The sequence below is a fragment of the Mandrillus leucophaeus genome, unplaced genomic scaffold (assembly GCF_000951045.1).
Source record: "Mandrillus leucophaeus isolate KB7577 unplaced genomic scaffold, Mleu.le_1.0 Scaffold9, whole genome shotgun sequence".
NCBI classification, from domain to species: domain Eukaryota; kingdom Metazoa; phylum Chordata; class Mammalia; order Primates; family Cercopithecidae; genus Mandrillus; species Mandrillus leucophaeus.
The window spans coordinates 7637978-7658906 of NW_012109807.1; the positions used below are offsets into that span (position 1 = coordinate 7637978).

The 20929-nt window shown below is 43.7% G+C and overlaps 1 protein-coding gene across 1 annotated transcript; it reads left to right on the forward strand.

Moving 5' to 3' along the window:
* Nucleotides 1-1080: 1080 nt before the first annotated feature.
* Nucleotides 1081-6478, forward strand: LOC105531698 (cytochrome c oxidase assembly factor 5). The gene is made up of 3 exons (XM_011969674.1): nt 1081-1167; nt 3941-4024; nt 5100-6478. Exons 1-3 carry the CDS (start codon nt 1081-1083, stop codon nt 5139-5141), a joined length of 213 nt encoding a protein of 70 aa, XP_011825064.1. The 3' UTR covers nt 5142-6478.
* Nucleotides 6479-20929: the final 14451 nt, after the last annotated feature.

The window sequence follows — 20929 nt, forward strand, 5'->3', positions numbered from 1 at the left end:
AACCTGGTACACTGCCCTGGCCAGTCGTGTCCCCTGCCCGTTCAGTTGTGACTGAATGTGTGCTCAGTTTGCCTTGTGTTGATATGAATTTGTTTCTAAGTTACAGTTCTCTGCATTCTTGGATGTTAAGTTGTAAAAATAAAGCAACTCCATATTTTCACGATTTGGTATCTTGCTTCCCCTACGCTCTTACTTCACTCCCCTACTACAGACACAGGTCTCCTCAGCACCCCCCCGGAATGCACTGAGGCATGTAGTGAGGTTCAGAGTGGACCTGGGTTCTGGTTTTAGAGCTCAAATAAACCACAAGTGCGTTTTCCAATTACAGAGGCCCGACCAGAGGGCATTCAATTGTGTGCGGTTATCTTTGCATTGGGAGATGTAGTTCCAGAAAGTTGCTGTTATTTCAGAGAAAAGATTACCCCCAAGTGGACATCCACTATAGGGCCGTATTAGTGTTTCTGCCGAGTCACAATTTTATGTTTGGTTCACTGATTTTAGCAGTCGGCCATTCTCGCCTCCCAAGGTCTAGTAAAACTTGAGTTATTATAAATTTAAGAGATTATCTCGCCCAACTTCCTTATATAAATGAGGAAACTGAGGTACCGCTGTTTTCAGGCTCCCCTGTCCGGGGCTGTGTCCCCTCTGCCCCTTATTCACTGGTGCTGCCATTCAGCCAGCTCCTGGTAAATGCCTCTTAAGTGGCAGGCATGGTGCCTGACACTGGTGATAACGAAGATGAATCAGTTGCAGTCACTACCCATGTAAGCTTGGTGTCATGGGAGAAATAGACATAGTCTAAATTCCTGCCATAAGGCTGTAAGCATTTATTAAACATGTGTTTAATGACTAGATCTTGAGGAAAAAAATGCCTTAGCCCAATGGAGAGCATCTGATTTTGCTTCAGAATTTGGAATCTTCTGAGGTGACATTTGAGCTGAGTCTTAAAAGTTGAATAGCAGTTTATCAAGTAAAGAAGTGGGAACTGTTGTGGTTGTGGGGAAGATCTGAAAGAACAGCAAGTGCAGAGGCAGGGAGACGTGGGAGCGCCCAGAGGAGCTAGCGTCCTGCAATGCGGGAATGCGAGAGAAGCCTGAGGGGAAGGTTGCAGCCAGGTGTGAAGGCCTGCGCGTGTGTCAGAGTGAGGAGACTGGATTTTATCTAGACGTTCAGCACAGAAGGCCACGTTGATTAGTCAAGGGAAGAAAGTACACCGAGTAGGACTGAGGAAAGAAAGTCCAAGGGGAGGACAATAGCAGCAGCACAGAGAAGTCCAAGCTGGCTTTCTGCAGCGGTTGATACAGCAAACATGTATGGAGTGCCAGGCTCCGGCTCAGGGAACAAACACTGACGAATGGGACATGGCCTCTGCAGTGTAGAAAGCGGGGCCGTTTGGCTGGAATGCTGTAGGTAGAGATTGTGGTCGCCACAGCTGGTACAGACTTTGCTTTTCCCGCCATTGAATATGTGGCCTTACCAGTGCTCAGTTTGGTCAGCCAGAAAACTGATGCTTATAAACAGTTCTTTAGATGGAAGTTGGTTTACAGGTTGCGTTAAATTCATTCTGAGTGGTGACTTCAGCTGGAGTGTAAAAGGGCAAAAGTGAAGAGGTTTGCAGGTCCAGAACCATCTCCTGCAGTCTGTTGGCAGCTGCTGCCGACCGCTCCTCACTGGGGACCCTGAAAGACCAAGGAAAGCTCTGCTGAGGTCTTTGCTTGCTCTGTATGGCAACCTTATTTATGATGGAAATTTCTGATTTCTTAAGTTCTTGAATAAAAAGGCTAATCTGATCTTAGGGCAGGTTGGTGCGTAGTCTCTTCTTGCCAGTCCACCTGAAACCTGCAGCACCTCACTCTAGGGAGAAATTCAACATAAACATGTATTTAGTTCTAGGAGATTGTCAATCTAGGGAGATTGTCAAGGAGTTAGAGGGCCTCAGAGAAACTCAGGGTAATGGTAAGGATGTAAATTCCAGTGGGCCTGGAGGGAAGCAGGGAAAAAGCAGATTCAAAAGGCATCTCTTGAAGAGACTTCTTAGGATTTAATGACTCCTGGATGATCAGGACAATGAAATTCTGCCAGAGGAACTTCACTCATCACAGGATGTCTTCTTTGTCTCCACTAACAGCTTCCAGACCTGCTGACTCTTCATCAGAATCACCTAGAAGTAGCGTGGCTTTTTAAAAGTACAGATTCCACTGCTGCCCTCACCCCACCCCCAATAAGTTAAAAGTTTCTTTCCTAGGTTGGTTCTTGGGCACAGCCATGTTTGAGAGCACTGACTAATCTTGACCTCAGAAGGGAAAAAAGCTTGGGAGTGTATTAGTTAAAATACAGATTCAAGTACATGTTACAGAGACCCAGAATAATAGTGGCTTAAATAAGATAGAGAATTCTCTTTTTTGTTCTTGTGCCTATAATCAGGGCCTGGTCATTTCCCTCAATCTCCCATGGACACAGACACTGTTATTCTTGTGACTCTGTGCTGTGAAAATAGGAAAATATAGGAAATAGGGTGTTGCTCTCATATTCATGGTCCAAGACTGCAATCATCAGGCCCGGCAACCTGATGGAGTGAAGTGAGGAAGGGGGCAAGCCTCTTTAAAGACCAACCCAGAAGTTCTACGCCTGTTTCCCACACATTCCAATGGCTAGAACTTAGTCACAGGACCACAGCTAAATGCAAGGGTGTCCAGGAGATCCTCACCCAGTCATGTGCTGGATGAAAAGGAAGAGCAGACAGCTAGCAGTCTGTTATTTGGGGTGGAGTGAATGATGAATGACTGTCTCTTAGCTTTAGTGTATCTAGATGGATTTTCACCCCGGGCAGTTGGCAATATAGGTTGAAAGCTTTTGAAAAAGGTAGCTTCTTAGATACAGTTTGAAGAGGCATCAGCTTATAAACTATAGTTACAACCTTTTGTATGGTTAGTCTGTTGTCTGCCTCCACATTGTTCATGTGGGCAAGGCATCCCGCCAGCAGAATTGCAGAGTTTGGAGAGGAAGGAAATTTGCGACTCTGATCCACTTTTGAGAGTCACTGGTGTAGATGACATTTGATATCTAGGACCCAGGCAGACATACAGACTGGAAGGTGGCCAGGATCCTGGGGGACAGGAATACCACAGACATACTACCCTGTAGCTTTTCATAGTAAAAACTAGCGGAGTGTGCCTGGCACTTGGAACATAAAGGTTCTGGGGAGTGGCTGCAGTGATGCGGTTGCAGAGTCAAAATCTGCTTGAGGGAAAATCCCTGATTATGCAGAGCATATGAGCTTTGGGTTACATTTTTCCTGGTGCATGAATGGGCCACGTTTCTATTTAAGTAGTATTCCAGCCCGCCTCATACACTTTAGCTATGTAAAGTGTTTCGTACTGACACTAAAAATATTCTGATTTTAGGGTACCCAGTTCACACATTTCACCCATAAGGAAATGAAGGTATTCCTTTCTAGATATTAATATAAACAATTTAAGGAAAAGTGTCCCATGGAAACCAGTGTTTTCAAGAATTCAACAGTGTCCTTAAAGTTCCCAAGTTACATTTTTTTTCATTCTTTAGGCACCAACAGCCCAAATAGATTTTTTTGTTTTTGTTTTTTTGAGACGGAATCTCACTCTGTCACCCAGGCTGGAGGGCAGTGGCCGGATCTCAGCTCACTGCAAGCTCCGCCTCCCGGGTTCACGCCCTTCTCCTGCCTCAGCCTCCCGAGTAGCTGGGACTACAGGCGCCTGCCACCTCGCCCGGCTAGTTTTTCGTATTTTTTAGTAGAGACGGGGTTTCACCGTGTTAGCCAGGATGGTCAAGAACTGTTTCTTACATAACTCTCTATTTTCCTCTTTTAACACTTTAAAAAAGGACTGTTTTCAGGACAAGTATTTTGTACTTTGTGAGAAAATTTCCAAGGTGTTTATATTGTTTTCTGTGTCTGTCATAGGAAGGAAAATCCCCTCGGCAGTGTTTGAAGGAAGGACACTGCAGCGCTCTAAAATATGCATTTTTTGAGTGTAGAAGATCAATGGTAAGTGGTTAAAGATTTTTAAAAGCTTATGCTAAAAATTAGCTATATGGAGGTTAAATATATGAATGACTTAATAGTTATAGATGAGTTGCAGTGATATGGTTTGGAAAAAAGGATGTAGATAATAGTTCTTACTCCAGTGGGTTAATGTTAGGTAGCATTCAGGAAAACCCACAGCTCATTTTTATGTTCTTCTGTCACCGTGCTAGCCACAGCTGCTGAACTTCATGCATTTCCGAAAGGGTGAGAATGAAGTCTCAGCAGGTGTATATGGGTAAAAGTTCCTGTTAGCCACTCTCGAGTTCAGCTCGGTTGGCAAGTGTCCACAAACCTCTCGTGTGGAGCTCTAAGCTGTATACAGTTGTGCCTTATGTGACTAAGAGAAAATGCCTGTATCTGTGTTTGAATTTTGGAGGGATGGGTTGTAGAAATAGGGCCTAAAAAGATATTACAAATCTCTGGGGTTCCTTCTGACTTTCTTTGATTTGGAAGATCTACGGAGATCTTTGGAATGGAAACTGAGACCCTTTTCTTGGAGAAAAGTACAAAACCAGAAATAAGATCATCCCATTAAAGGAAGAAAGCACTTGGACTTGAGGATGCTTTTTTTTTTTTTTTTTTGAGACAGAGTCTCACTCTGTTGCCCAGGCTGGAGTACAATGGTGCGATGTCGGCTCACTGCAACCTCTGCCTCCTGGGTTCAAGAGATTCTCCTGCCTCAGCCTCCTGAGTAGCTGGGATTACAGGCGCCTGCCACAATGCCCAGCTAATTTTTGTAATTTTTTTAGTAGAGATGGGATTTCACCGTGTTGGCCAGGCTGGTCTTGAACTCCTGACCTCAGGTGATCTGCCTGCCTCGGCTTCCCAAAGTGCTGGGATCATAGGAGTGAGCCACCGCGCCCTGTCAGTGCCATCTTCATTACTGTGGTTTTTCTTGGTGTTCTGATGTCATTGCCTTTTTGATTTTGCTAATAACTGGTTTATTTCTCTCATACAGTGATACCCTTACCAAAGTAAGGGGTGTTTAATTAATTATATTGTACCAAATTTGATTTAATTGTATATTTATTTTCAGTTGGATAACAGAGCAAGATTCAGAGGAAGAAAAGGATATTGATACATTACGTTGAAGCCAAGATGGAAGACAACAGATATTTTCTCTGGTCATTAACACAAATAAGCCAAAACAGGAAACATACTTTTTACTATATCTGTTTGGTTGGACCAGATTTCCTCTCCATGGAACACTGAAGAAAATGGATGAGTTCTGTTTTTGAATATGTATAAAGTAAATGATTCTCTTGATCCAAGTTATTTTTAGAAGAAAAACCTAATTGAACAGTTATGGGTTGGCAGCATAATAAATGTGTTTTGAGAATTGTTCTAAAGCACAGAGAATGGAAAGACTGTTATTTGCAAACTTGACTCTTCAATCGAATTACACAATTTGTACAGGCCACTGATGTGACTGACAGAGTTGATAACATGGAGCCCATCCAGATGTCTGTTGGGAAAGTTTAGGATGAACTTTTTCTTTATTCAGTCTTTTCCTGTCTAGTTCGAAAATAAATTGTGTTTGATTCCTTAGAGAAGAAATACTTCTTGTGTGCTGTGATTCACTGAAGTAATAACCTCAGCACCTCAACAGAATCCACAGGCGTAGCTGGCGCTCGGCCCCAGATTGTGGTGCCCAGGCTCCTTACCATCATCTTCGGACTGCTTTTGTTTCCTGGTTTCATTTTCAGGCTGGCCCTCTCTACATAATGGGCCAGTGTGAGCTCCAAGCCCACATCCTTACGATCCATGATTCAAAAGGGAGAGAGAGAACTTCCTTTTTCAGGGTTCACAAATCAAATCCTATAAAAGGACTCTGGTCTTCCCAGGATCACCTGCCCTTGCATCGGACCAGTCCCTATGGAAAAGGGGATGGGGGCCTGTGATCTTGGCCAGGCCTGGGCTATCTGCGCTGTCATTGCTGACTCCTGTCAGAATCACATGGATGAGCAGTGAGCTGAATCCCAAAAGGAAAGGGGTTTAGAGCAGGTGGAAACAACAGATGTTCACTATAGAAAGCAAGAATGAAAACCATGAAGTGGTTGAAGATTAGCCTTACAGTAATTTTATTCTGATCACTTAATACAGTAGAGTCAAACAGGAATCCACGTTTCCAACTTTGCTTTGGGCACTGAAGAATGACAGACAACCCTAGCGTCTTTATACCTCCATGGTTCACTGGCGTTGAAGCAATCAGGGTGTTGTGCAGCTCACTTGAGTTTGTAAAGGTTCTGCTAAAAAGTGAGAATTCCACCCCAGCATGGGCCATTGTTGCAGAATATCACAAAGGTCTGTTGAGTGTACTCCTTTTCACTGGGAAAGGGAGTGTCATGGGTTTTTTCACTGTATGCATATTTAAGTGATAAACTTTTTATTAATAAAAGTAAACTCTAAAATGTATATTATAAAGCCCTCTCATCTTTATTAACAGCTTTATTGAGCTTTATTTGGAGAAATACACATACCATCAGATTCACCCTGAAACTTATCAGTTCAGTGGTTTTTATACTGTATCTACAGAGCTACCATCACCACTAATTCCAGAACATTTGCATCACTACAAAGAGCAACCTGTACCCATTAGCAGTCACTTCCCTTCCCCCTCAGCCTCTAAAAGCCACTAATCCACTTTTTATATAACATGTAGCCTTTTGTGACTGGCTTCACTTACCATGTTTTCAAGGCTCATCCCCATGTAGAATCTATCTGTACTTCATTACCTTTTATTTTTGAATAATACTCCACAGTATAGATGTACCACATTTTATGTATCCATTCATCAGTTGGCACACTTTGGTCTGTTTCCACTTTGGGCTATTATGACTAATGCTATGAACAATGGTGAACAAATTTTGCATGAGCATATGTTTCCGTAAGAGCAGAATTACAGGGTCATGTAATGCCAACTTTTTTTTTTTTTTTTTTGAGACAGGGTCTCTGCTGTTGCCCAGAATGCAGTGGCATGATTGCAGCTCACTGCAGTCTCACCCAGGCTCCTGCTAACTCAGCCTCCTGAGTAGCTGGGACCACAGTCACGTGCTATCACGCCTGGCTAATTTTTTTGTAGTTTTGTGGAGACAGGGTCTCCCCATGTTGCCCAGGCTGGTCTCAAACTCTTGGCTCAGGTGATCCTCCCACCTTGGCCTCCCAAAGTGCTGGGATTACAGGCGTGGGCCGCTGTTCCTGGCCCAACTTTAACATTTGGTGAACTGCCAAAATTTTTCACAGAAGCTGTAGCATTTTACATTTCCACCAACCATCTTTGAGGGTTCCAATTTCTCCACATCACCAGCAGTTATAATTCCTGTTTTGATTATAGCCATTCCACTGGGTATGAAGTGCTATCCACTTGAGATTCTGACTTTCATTTCTCTAATGGCTAATGATGTTTGAGCATGTTTTCATGCGCTTATTGGCCATTTGTATGTCTTTGGAGAAACGTCTATTCAAGTCCTTAGTCCAGTTTTCAGTTCAGTTTTTTTTACTGTTGTAACAGTTTTTTGTATGTTGTAGATATGAGTCGCCTAAAGATAAGTGATTCACAGATTCTCCCAATTTGTGGTTTGTCTCACTTTCTTGATGGTATCCTTTGAAGTATAATTTCTAATTTTGGTGAATTACAATTTATTTTTTCTTTTGGTGTATCTAAGAAACCATTGCCTAATCTAAGCTGATAGAAATTTATTCTTTTCATTTAAGAGTTTTACAGTTTTACCTCTTACATGTAAGTCTGTGATTCATTTTAAAAATAATTTTTCAGGCCTTTATTTGCAGTCTATTTTTAAAATTTTAATTGTGGTAAAATACATATAAAATTTACTATCTTAACCATTTTTAAGTGTACGGTTCAACAGAGTTGAGTGCATTCACAATTATGCAACCAATCTCCACAACTCCCCTTTCACTCCACCACCCCTCCACCTCTCTACCCTGACAGTCACCATTCCACTTTATGTCTTTATGAACTTTACTACAGTAAGTGCCTCATGTGGCACTTATAATGTGCCTCATACCACATTTGTCTTTAACTGGCATATTTCACTTAGTATTATGTCCTCAAGGTTCATCCATGTTGTAGTACATATCAAAATTTCCTTCCTTTTTAAGGCCAAATAATATTCAATTGTATGTATATGGCACATTTTGTTTACTCATCTGTCAGTGGACACTTCGGTTGCTTGTGCCTTTGGGTAACTGTGAATAATGCTGTGTGAATATGGGTATACAGATATCTGAGACCCTGCTTTCAGTTCTTGTGGGTATATACCCATGAGTGGAATTGCTGGAGCACATATTCTATTTTTAAATTTTTTCAGGATCAGCTGTACTATTTTCCACAGCAGCCATAGTAGTCTACAGTAACAGCACACAAGGATTTCAACTTTTCCACATTCTTGCCTATACTTTTTTTTTTTTATTTTTTTAATTTTAAACAGTGGCCATCCTAATAGGTGTGAAGTATCTCAATGTGGTTTTAATTTGCATCTCCCTAATGATTAGTGGTGAACATAATTTCATGTACTTCTTGGCCATTTGTATATCTCTTTGGAGAGATGTCTCAAGTCATTTTGAATGGGTTAAATCATTCAAATGGGTTAAATCATTTTCAGTCCCTTAAAATGGTTAAGGTGGTAGATGGGTATTAAAAAAATAGGTGGTTTGCTCTTTTGTTGTTGAGTTGAAGTTCCTTGTATATTCTAGATGTTAACCTCTTATCAGATGCATGATTTGCAAGTATTTTCTCCCATTCTGTAGGCTGCCTTTTCATTTTTTTTTTTTTTTTTTTTTTAATGCACAGGGGTTTTGCATTTTGGTGTAGCCTAGTTTATTTTTACTTTTGTTGCCTGTGCTTTTCGTGTCATACCCAAGTCACCGCCGACTCCAATGAAGCTGCTCCCGTGTTTTCTTCTAGGAGTTAAGAGTTTTAGCTTTTACATTATGTCTTTGATCTATTTTGAATTAACTTTTGTATATGGTGTGAATGTCCAGCTTCATTTTTTTGCCTAAAGATAGCTGGTTTTCCCAACACCATTTGTTGAAAAGATGTTCTTTCCCCATCGAATGGTCTTGGCGTCCTGTGGAAAATCATTTGACCATATATGCCAGGGTTTATTTCTGGGCATGCTATTCTCTCTTGCACTTCTGTCTGTACGTATTTATGCCAGTGCCACATTATTTTGATTACTGTAGCTCTGTAATAATAAGCTTTGAAATCAAAAAGTATGTGACCTCCAGCTTTGTTCTTTTTCAGGATTGTTTTGGCTACTTAGGATTCCTTGAGATTCGATGTAAATCTTAGGATGGATTTTTCTATTTCCACACACAAAAAATCAGTTGGGAATTTGATGAGGGGGGTACATTGAATCTGTAGCTCACTTTTGACAGTACTGTCATCTTAACAGTATTAGGTCTTTCAATCCATGTGCACACGATGTCTTTCCATTTATTGGCGTCCTTAATTTCTTTGCAGTAAAATTTTGTAGTTTCCAGTATACAAGACTTTTGTCTCCTCGGTTGTTTATTCCTGAGAATTTTCTTTGTGATGCTACTGCACATAGAACTGTTTCCTTAATTTCCTTTGGAGACTGTTCAACAATGGTGGGTTTTTAACATTTAATTTTTACTGTTAAACATAACCAGTATACCGAAAAGTGAATAGGATGTTCGTATGTTAAGAACAAAGTAATCTCTCATGTAACTGGCCATCCAGATCAAGATAACATTGCCTGAACCCCCTGTAATTTTAGCCTTTTTTAGAGACCCTCTCACTAGCCCCTTTACCACACTCTGCCATTTGCCTTCTCCTTTGACCTTCTGAATTTGGCTCCTTGGGATGCGTTTAGCATAACTGATTACATAGAGAGAAAAACAGTGTGGTCCAGTGCTGAAATAGGAAAGATTTCAGTTGACCACCACAAAACCACCATCTGTTCATCTGTTTATTCAACAAACTTTAGCTCCTTCACAGCAGGCATTACACTTGCTCTTGTGAATACAGAGGGGACTGACAGTGGACAGCATATGCATGATACAGTCGTCACAGTCAACACTGAAGGAGAGGAACTTTTTCTGAAAGGGCCAACTTCATTTGTGGGGAGAAATCACCATAGAGGAAGGCACACCTAAGACCAGCCTTACAGGAGGGGTGAGGATGCTCCGGAGAGGTCCAGATCCGAGGGGATATAGACCAGGCCTGGGGGTGCATGGATGGAAATTATGGGATGGTTCTCAAGAGATACAGGTCTCAGTGGCTGACGGGATGTGGAGGAGAAAATGACCCCAAGGTCATCTATTAGAGGGAGATCAGCCAGCTTGGAGGAGGAGGGGCATGAGCACACTGTGTTTGAGATGACTGTGACACAGGCAAAGTGACAGGCACAGTGCTTGCAAGTATAGGCAATCTGGACCTTGGGGGAGAGTCTGGGATGGACCTAGAAGTTTAGGCGTCACTAGCATATAAGTGACCATTTGTTCAACAGGAATGTGTAAGATTTTTCAGGAAGAGCATCTTAAGTGAGAAAGTTATGGACGGAGCCCAGGAGAACACCACGCCATTACTGGCAGGTGGTGGGCGACAGCAAATCTGAGAGTGAGGAGGGACGGTCAGAGACGTAGGACCACCAGGAGAGAGTCAGGCCACAGACACCAAGGGAGGGCCGGGTGGTGAGGAGGAGGAAGCAGTGAAGTGCTGTGTCTGTCTCCATCCATGTAACACAGGCATCCTCCTTGGAGCCATGGGGACAGAAGTGTGTTTCCTACCCTGTCTACTCAGCTTTTCCTGTTACGTGGGACAACAGAGTGTGAAAGACCTGCCTGGACTGGCTTGCAAGGCGCATGGGGCCTGGTGCACGAAGAAGTCATGGCAAAGACACGGGCACGGTGGAGGGGTCTAGAGAGTATGGGCGTTCTGAGGCTGCACCCTGGGAGCCCTGTCATAGCCTGGAGAGCCATAGCTAATAAAAACAAGACCAAGCTACTCTCCGTCTGCCTGCTGTTGGCACAGGATGGGGGTGGAATTGTACGGAGGGCGCAGCCTCAGGCCGGAGAAGCCTCCCTGATGTCCCTGGCAGGGGAGGGAGTGCCTGTGCAGGCCACAGCTCACAGATCCACTACACTGCAGAGCACGGTGAAGCCCCCACCAGTTTTCCCCACTTAAAAGTCACCATTTGGCCTCCAGACAAATCGTAGACTGATCCTGGGGCCGATGTCCACTGTGCTGGCTGGTACCCACAGTTAGCGTCAGCGAGGCATCAGGAGGTCAGTGGCGGCCAGGGCCCCTACTGGGAGCAGACAGGCTGCCAAACACAAGTTTCCATCTCTACAACCCAGCTCTCCTCTCTCTGCCAGAGGCTGCGCTGCCTGGTGTTCACAGGAATGAAAGATCTTTTTGGTCAGCATATACCTCTCAGAAAGAGATGCTATTTTGCTTTTTTTTTTTCTGTCTTTCTGATTTCAAATACTGGGTTTTATCCACTGTAAATGTGATTACTTCCTACTTTTGGAAATAACCAGGGCCTCTGAGAAGAGGGCACTTTTGGAAGTGTAAAAACCATCACGGATCCCGATAAGCCAGCTCCGCCCCTCTCCGGAGGCCCTCATGGGCAGCCGGGGGCCAGGTCAGGCAGCCTGAGCCGTTTTCTGCCGCCCACTCCTCTCCAACCTTCCTTGACCCCCTTGGTTCTGTCATCAATGCCATCCCTGCAGGTTCCACAGGGAGCCTGTGCTTCTGGGCCAGGGTTCCTCCTGTGCACAGCACAGCAGTGCCCTCACTACAACTTACGGAAAATCAGCTCTTAAGAGGGGCTTGTACAGGAGAACATTTTGGGGTGCAAGTGACAAGAGAGTTTGTCCATCTCCAAATGCAGAGTTCTGTGAGGGCCTGCCTGCCAGGAGGAAGTGCTGGCCTAGAAGAGCCATCCCAGGAGCACGATGGGACATGAGGCCAGTTCCTTCTGTCCATGTGTTCCCAACACCCCTACACACAGAACAGCTCTTCTCCCCCAGGCGTGAGAAAAGAGAAAGGCTGGCAGCCCTTCAGAGTGACCAGAGATCTGCTGCTCGTTACTACAACACGAGGAGCACTCAGTACTGCTGAGGACACTGTGAGAAGCCTCTATTCAAAAATGGTGCCAACCTGCGGGGTGATGCTAGTAGAGAACAGAGGGTGGTTACCCAGTAGAACAACATATAACGAAGTAACTTCCCCCCATGGCTAATCATTTCTGTTCTCGGAAAAATCACAGCTTGGGAAGCTCCAACCTCCAGCTCCTCTTACCTTCCTCCAGTGCAAAGCCTCCCTGGGACAGCTCCCCTAGATCTGGGCAGCCAGACTGTGCCAAGTCATCTACTAAGCAGAGACTCAACAGGAAACCAAAGCGGGGAATGGCATGGGGAGGGAGGGCAGGAAGCAGCTCACGGTGGCTGATGTCTGGGCGTCCTGACATGTCTTCTCCTTGGCTTAACTTCAAAGAGAAGCAAAATTAGGCCTGGCCTTGAGGGATTCCCTCTGACCTCAGCATACTCTAAGCACAACACAGGACTGACACCAAGATGATTCCAGATGGAGTAACCTAAATGCAGAACTGAAACCATCAACATCCTAGAAATAAGAACAGGTAAATGCTGAAAAATCATCCTGGGACACGACAGTGAAGGTAGAAACTATTAATAATATTAAACTGAGCACGGCCCACGCACCAAGCAAGGTGCCAGTGAGCACTTTAGTCCAGCCCCTCGTCGTGGGCACGCAGCCACACCACCGTGCCCACAAGGACACGGCTGCCCCATATGTCCCACCTTCCATGGTGAAGCCAGGACTCCATTTCAGAACAAGCATCAAAATGAAAGACAGGTATATGTGACTATATAAACCATTTAAAATATTGTCTAACCCCCTACCACAGACCAAAAGACAGCTGACAAATAGGTTAAAAAGTGTGCAACATATGACTGGGGTTAATACATTGTATATTACAAACAATCTATATGAAATAGGCCAACACTCCAAAGAAGTCACAAAAATTGAAATATCATAAAGGTATAAAAGATGTTCAGTGTTCACAGTAATCAACGCAATGGACATTGAAACGAGGTGCACTGCTACCATCAGTGAGAATAAAGGGAAAAGGCACATGTTATTTCTGGTGGTAGCTTAAATTTCTAGGAGTCTGGTAATACTAAAAACTCCAAGAGTTAAACATTTCAATCATTCTTTAATTGTACATTTCCAGTGAGAGGAATTTTTCCAAGGGAGATAACGGGTCGTGTGTGCCTAGAAGATGGCACGGTGGTGCAAGATGCAGTCCTGGTGGCGATGAACAGGGTCACTATCGATACAAGTGGAACTGCATTTTGACAAGTCATACAACAAGGACTGGGTTACCCACGGAGGTGATGTGGTCCATGTTCACGGACAGAAAGGTAACAACAATGGCTGCCATTTACGAGCACCTGCTTCCGCGCTGCACGTTCCTCATGAGGATGGTACCGTTGTTGTCCACACTTTGCACACGAGGACACGGAGGCTTGGAGAGGTCAAGCAGCTTGCTCAGAGTCACCAGCCAGTGAGGGGCAGAACCTGGACTGGGACCTGGTCTGGCCGCTCCCAAAGTCCTCGACCCTGTTGCCCCTCTGCTTCAGATTAGGCAGAAACAAGCTTATAAAATGGAAGTCTCCCACGGTCCCATGTTTACAAACATATGTTCTCAGCACCCGAGCTCTCAACGCAATGCCCAACAACAACGGTCCCGTCACAGGCTGGTCACATAGAACTAGTCCTCCCAATAGGATCAATCAGGCAAGACCACATTTAATATCTTGTCAGTTATTTATTATGTGTCATTCTAAAGACTAGCACATTTACAGCATACATGGCTTTGAATGACCTAAGAATATATAAAACAGTAACTGTATGTTTATATATATATATTAATACTGCCCAAAACAAATAAATAAAGGTATCATAATGCACTAAGCTTGGCAAATACAATTGCGTAGGGACAAAACTGTATTATACAATATTTTTACATCTTTAAAGGAAACTAAAGGCAACTGTGCTCTGTAGAAGCTCTGACAGAATCCACATGACATTCCCGGTTTTCCACAGATCTCTTTTCTTTTTAAATGGGGAGGCATTGTAAGGAACACTGGATGGAATAGACGGAACCTCTATTTTATGGTAACCTGTAAAACTGCCTTCCCTGCACCTCTGAAAACTCGAAACTCCTAGAGAAGAGAGGAGCTGCTGGCCTCCAGGGCTGTGCAACACACACCCTTGCAGGTGCCGGACGCCCAGGAACGATGCCTTCAGAGAGAATCCTGAAACCCGAACCTTTTCTACAGCATTTGCCAAGTCTTACAGTTCTATGGTGACCCATTACATAAAGCGAAAATTGGGAAAATAATTCGTATAAAGGTGCCACATGCAAAACTGCTGACAGATGATCAACATCTGCTATATTCCCTTTGATAAGTGCAGATATTTAATGCTCTTCAGACAAAAAAGATCTGAAAACTATGTGAGTAATACTTGTATTTTTTAAAAGCAAGGAGATTTTTTTAAAGTTAAAATGAGAAAAGATGGAACTAAAAATTTACCAATTAAATGAGATGGTGGGGAGGTGAAAGGGTAAATCAGCCATATTGAAACGAACTGTCTGTGAACAGAAACTGACACTTAAAAAGGAGACTCTGACACCAGCAGCAGCCACCTGTGCAGTGGGTTTGGTGGGCAGGAGTTTCTCGGCCTCCTGCCTGCCACAGTGAACCCAGCTTTGAGGGAGCAGCAGAGAGCTTCATCCTTCATTAAAGTGTCCTCCACAGACATTTTCCTCCCTGCAAGCATCGAGAGACAGCAGGCTCTGCTTGCGTGCTGACTTCTGAGTAGGAGCGGGTCTGGAAGGTCATCCAGTTCCACCCCTACCTGATGCCCTCCCCCTCTGTGTTCCTGCTAATAAGCAGTCCTCCCCGTGCCTCAGCACCCCTGGCCCAAGTTTGTTACATGTTTCTAAAGGAACCAGAAGAATCTCTAGGTTTTTAGACATAAGAATTTCTAGGAGGTTCACAAATCATTAGGATCAGCATCATTAATATGTGCCATATATATTTCTTTGACAACCTTTTCAAGAACATGTAAACGTCATAAACAGAATCAATAAAACATACAAACTCCTAAGAAAAAAAGTCTGCTATGTGCAGATAAGACTCATCATCATCTTATAAAAGATGACCAGACACAATTTTCTATGAAATTCCTAAGTTTTATGGCCCATAAATCCCTTTCAAAATCTCATTTGAGGAGAATAATTTCAACTGTTTCTCAATTGTCATCTTACATAAGAATGAGAATCAGAAAGTAACAATTATTGCAAACCTAAAAATAAGACACTTTTATCAGACGTTCAAACACGATTGTACTGTCTTTTCGAAGATGAATTGGAAATCCTGCAAAAAAAATTTTCCGAAAATATTTAGGTTTCTACTATCTCTATGGTCATAAATTCCCCATGGGAATGTTGACATGCCACATCTGAAGCCCTAGATTAACATCTGGAGAAGAAGGGGAGATGTGTCCTCTGGGCGTGGGGAAGCCTAGGCAGGGAGCTTCAGAGAACAGGAGACAGGCTAAAGGGACCTTACTGCTGGCTTTGTGTCTCCAGCAGACTTCCTGTTCTGTAACTCATGAGGGACAGAAAAAAGAGTGGCCCCAACTGTGTGGGGTGCCTTGCAGATGTTACCTTCTAACCAAGTCTTATCTCCCGTTGATTTATCAATCTTTCTTTCAACTTCTTCAGGTGGTGGTGTAGTTGGATAATTCACTAGAACCCGTTATTCTCACTGCATGAGATGGTGCTAGCTTCTTTCCCCAAATCACATTTATTGGTCTGCCTACGATCCAATTATTTAATTTATTATTTACTGTTTTACATTCAGGTTTTTACAAAGTGGATTGTAATTCAATGGTCACTTTTGAGTTACTCTGTAGAAAAATAAGTGAGCAAGTAGGCGTCTGAAAAAGTCTTCTAGCATTTCGGACAAACCTAGCTTGATTCATGTAGGTAACTATTGATGAGATCTGTGTAGTTACAGCCAAAGGCTATTGAAATGGGCAGTTGTTACTGTCCACACTATTGAGCCAAACATTACCTCCTATTGATTCCAATGGGAAAAAAAACCCCAAAAAACAAAAAACATGCTCCAGAAACTCTTTAGTGAAATGTTTCTTTTTTTAAAAAAAAAAAAACCACAAAAAATAAAAACCAATCCTTCGGGTCTTCTTGAAGAATTCATATATGACACTAGAGGGTACCCACATTTATTATGTAACAGCTAATTAGAGGAAACCGTGTGTTCACGTTTCAACTTTTCCGTAAGTCCCTTCGGGAGGCCTGTAATGCCTGGGGAAAGCCTTCAGCTGCAGGGAATTAAATGCATATTTGCGACTTCCAACATTCTTCATTGTATTTTCTCTTCGACAACCCTCACTGGGGAAAAAAACAAGCACAAGAAATGACAGCAGTAAAAAAGGAAAAAAGAAAAGACTTAAACTAAGATGAAATGAACTGATTATTTTCATAACATTAAAAAAAAGATTAATTTAAATGGGTGCCGGACTCATTTACAACAAATACATACGTAAGATGGCAGGTTTCTGAACAAGGCAACTAAGAAGCACAGAGACGGACACATGCTGCATGGGGCTGTGAGTTGTGCGTTCCTAAAAGCAGCACTGTAGCTAAGTGGAAGCAAATGTTTTCCAAGTGAATGGCTTCATGTAGCTCATGTCTGAGTCATCTGGGGTTCTACCATAACTTGTGGTTCCAAGATTCTCTTACATAGCAAATGAAGTGGAAAGAGAAATACTACTACTCTTACTAAAGTTGCACTTCAGAGCTTTAAAGAGCTGCACTTTTCTATATTAGCAAGAGCTGTAGTCACACCGAATTCAAAATGCGGACTTTCCTTGCAGAATTCAACAGGTAGCAAAGCCAGCTGGCTAGGGAGGCTGTTCTGGTCTGCTGTCTCCCGGAGGACAGTTGTTCTGGGTGCCAGGTAACCCAGTGGGTTCATGCACTGTCTGCAGAGCAGCCTGGCAATCAGGGCTGGAATGTTATGAGGGAGGGATCTCACCGAGTTCTGGTAGCAGCCAGTCACCCTTCCACAAGTGGGCTGCCCCCATGTGTTCCCTCTTGCACAGGTGCCACTGAGCCAGTGAGAGCCCACAGGTACCCTTCCCTAGAGAACTCACTACCAGCGTCATCCCCAGCTGCATTTGATGGAGGGTTGCCATGGCAATCCAGGGGACAAAAACAAACATTGCGTGAGGTGGCCTCACCTGCTCGGTGAGCGCATCCGGGGAGTTCTCTGGGAAATGTTCAGGTGTAGACATAAAACTAATTGGCACAAGCGATTTTAAACATAAATGACTTCCCACAGCACAGTATAACTTGATAGCTTTACACTGTTCTAAGACTAGCAGTGAAATCAACTAGTTATCAAATTTAGTACAAAATTCCCCTTATGAGATGTAAAATTTGCAGTTACCAAGAAACAGTGATTTTTTTTTAAAAAACTTCAAATTGTGTGAAGACCATTATGTCATGCATTTAAAAAAAAACATTAGTGGCAATTGCTCAAGCCTTTTAAAGTGAAAATGACAGTCTCATTATCAAGAACATGTAAAATACTTTTGGTAAGACAGTAATTTTTATTCAAAAGCTAAGCTCCGATAGTTTAGAAAAGTATCCACCTGGTTGTTATAACTAATTTGGTAACTTGGATATGTTTTCTTGTCACAGAGCCTCAAGGCCTCAGCTAGATGTGTGTCATCTGAGCTGAACACCTAGGCCACAGGAGCAGGCCCCCTGGAGTAAGGAACAATCATGTTTGCCTAACATTCATTCAGTAATCAAAAACGTACTTCCACTTAAAGCAGAAGCTATAGGTTCTTACATACAGTTAATCTCCTTTAATCTTTGGAAACTCTTACATTAATGAACTACTTCAGATATGGCTTCTCCATTTATATAGAAACGTACAAACTGCTTAAAAACCACCTATCACTAGTAAACACTAAACTGCCGTGAGGCGCGAGGCAGAATAATTTGTGAACTTTGACGTTATCTTTTATTTACATGCTAAAGGAGCTAGTGCCTAGTTTAGCTGGCTGAACACATCAGACGTGAAATTATAATAAAGATTATACTTTCATTTCAACGTAGTTTTCAAATCAAATTGTATTTACTTTCCCCCAGATGTCTGAATTTGCAAAATCCGGCTGATGTGACTGATCTACAAGCCGACAGTCATTCCCCCACCTGCCTGTGCGGATGAGCTGGCAAGAGGGCCCGGGGCGAGGTGTGCAGAGGTGGCGAGGGCACCTCTAACTGGGGCTTCCTGCTGCAGAGGCCAAGCTGCTGCCCTAAGGCAGGACACCTCCACTGATTACACTGGCTGCATACTTTTTAGGAATCAATGGTACATGTTGAGGTGGTCTTAGATAGATTTTAGCAAGAGGGACTTAATTATTTCAAAGCTCCACGATTATTTTATTATATCAACAAATTATTTCTTTCCAAGGGCATCCATTTTTGAAATGAAAATTAAAATGGACACCCCAAATGACAGGTAATTTTAGGGAATCCTGTAGTTTTCCGGTTCCAGTGGGGTCTTCTACTTGAGAACTCATCTGCAGGCATCAGGATCTTAGTGATTCTATGGCCAAGCATGGCGTGGCTGCTACACCTGCCACTTTGTGGGGGAACAGGCCATCGTGTTAAAATCTCTGCTGGAACCAAGCCATAGGCGTAAATGGTGACTGTCACCCTAGTCGAAAAAACTTACACAACAATTTTATAAGACCAACCAAAGAGAGCCACTCCTGATCATGGTTTCCCTGAACACCAGGAGCTGGTTGACACTGACAGTGCCTCAGCACTACTACTGTATAAGCAACTAAAAACCATCACTAAATGTCAGTGACCTCTTTCTTGAATCATCTCCCCATCTTTGTTTCATCCTATTTCTCACTAAAGCAAGTAAGATTTTGAATATGTATTTGGCCTGATTTCATGAGTTAAAAGGCCTTAGTGACATTAAAATTCAGCATAAAGGGAGAGCAACGGAGTTTCTTTTCTCAAATACTTTAAGTTTTAAAAAGCCAACACCAGCCCACTGCCTAGGCTAATCTCATGGTGTCCTTCTGGTAGCTCTCCAAGCGCACAGGCGGCATACTGATGTTCACCCAGCCCCTGGTGGAGAGAAACGAAGAACCTTATCTCGCTCCCTTTGGTCTCATTTCTCTCAGCCCAAGGGCCAAGCCCACATGGGCGAAAAGGTGTGGTGACAATTAAGGATCAGGCCGTGGTGTCCTTGAGGCCCCCTGGGAGGGGCTCCTCGGCCTGGGCACAGCTTCTCTGAGCTGTGGGGCAGGGGCCTGGGAGAGGCCCCTAGAGGATGCCACAGAAGCATCCCTGAGCCCTGGGAGAGGGAGGGGTGCTGTCTGCAGTCAGAGGGCCCCCTCTGTGCATGGGCTCTGCCCAGCCACTAGCCCTGCTGTGGAGGTGGGAGTGCGCGTGAGTCACCACTGCAGGCACTGGAACCACATTACCAGGAGCAGGACCAGGAAGCTGTGAAATGGGACCTGGAGGAGGCTGTGGACTCTGTTTCTTGCTTTCAAATAATGCAAACAAGATGGTCTCAGGTGAAGTGCACGCCTCAATGTGAAAGAGGGAAAGTGGCAAACATGCCTTTCAAATAATCACGGGCTGGACAGGACGCTGCCCAGGGACTGCTGTCATGCTACCAGAGCTTACACCACCCAGGAGCTGGCGTTTGGTGAGAGACTCCCTACTGAAGGCTGCCAGGAGCTATGCCACAACAGCCACCTCATTTATTTTAGAAGAGACAAGTGAACACGCTGCACTTGGAGAAGCGTGGATTCACTTACGGGGTGACACACAGGTGACGCCTGCCCTGGGGAGCCTGCAGTGCTCAGGATGGTCTTACGCTTTAGAATGTAAAGTGTCGAGTCTAGCATTTGCCATTCATTGCTAACCGCTTCTATGATTCCTAGGACCCAGACTCTGAGATGATACCAAATGAGAGAAAGCCCGGGGTAAGGTCTGGGAGTCCTGGAGAGAGGACTTTTGTGGTCGACTGGATTTCTGGGCATGCGTGGGTGTCAAGTTTCTGGAAAAGCAAACTTCTCTAAATTCATTCCCATTTTTCTGGCCTGGTTAAAAAAAATTGTCTTCATCAACTACAGTGTATGGGGAACTAGCTGGAGATAGAAAGTGGGGGCACAACGTAACATGAACTGGAAAACAGAGAAGCCGCTGCCTGTCCTGCACAGGGTGTGGGGAGTTCTTCCTGATCTATTTGGTCACCTTTACAGGTGCACAGTTACCCTCTGCCCCACATGGGTGTTAAGGTTACACGTCATCGCGTTGCAGGGAACGCCGCGTGAGGACTGAGGGGCACCGGCAGAAACCAGAGCGCCTGCTGCTCTCACGGCTCCATCCACCGCAACTGCCCACAAGTCAGGGATCATTTTTTTTGGCAATTTTTCTTTGATTTGATTTGATTATCAATCATATTTGATTAGTAAGAGAGAAAAGATGTTGGAACTTTAATCTGCAATTAAAGATACCATTTTTAAATGAAAAATACTGCTTTAAAATAAATAAAAGTATATAACTTTAACAGCCTTTGGTGACTATATGCATTAATTCCTCGAACCAGCTGAATGATCCTTACATGGTGAAGAGTAAATCTAATGTCATATGCAGTAGGTGCTCTTTCTGTGTCTGGTGTATGCAGTGGGTGATCTTTCTGTGTCTGGCGTATGCAGTA

What these genes read in the sequence shown, in the direction of transcription:
- LOC105531698 (XM_011969674.1), top strand. Translation starts at nt 1,081, where the DNA reads ATGCGAGAGAAGCCTGAGGGGAAGGTTGCAGCCAGGTGTGAAGGCCTG. An exon ending in AGACTGGATTTTATCTAGAC is followed by an intron (nt 1,168 to 3,940) that starts GTTCAGCACAGA and finishes TGTCTGTCATAG; the next exon opens with GAAGGAAAATCCCCTCGGCA. An exon ending in TTGAGTGTAGAAGATCAATG is followed by an intron (nt 4,025 to 5,099) that starts GTAAGTGGTTAA and finishes ATTTATTTTCAG; the next exon opens with TTGGATAACAGAGCAAGATT.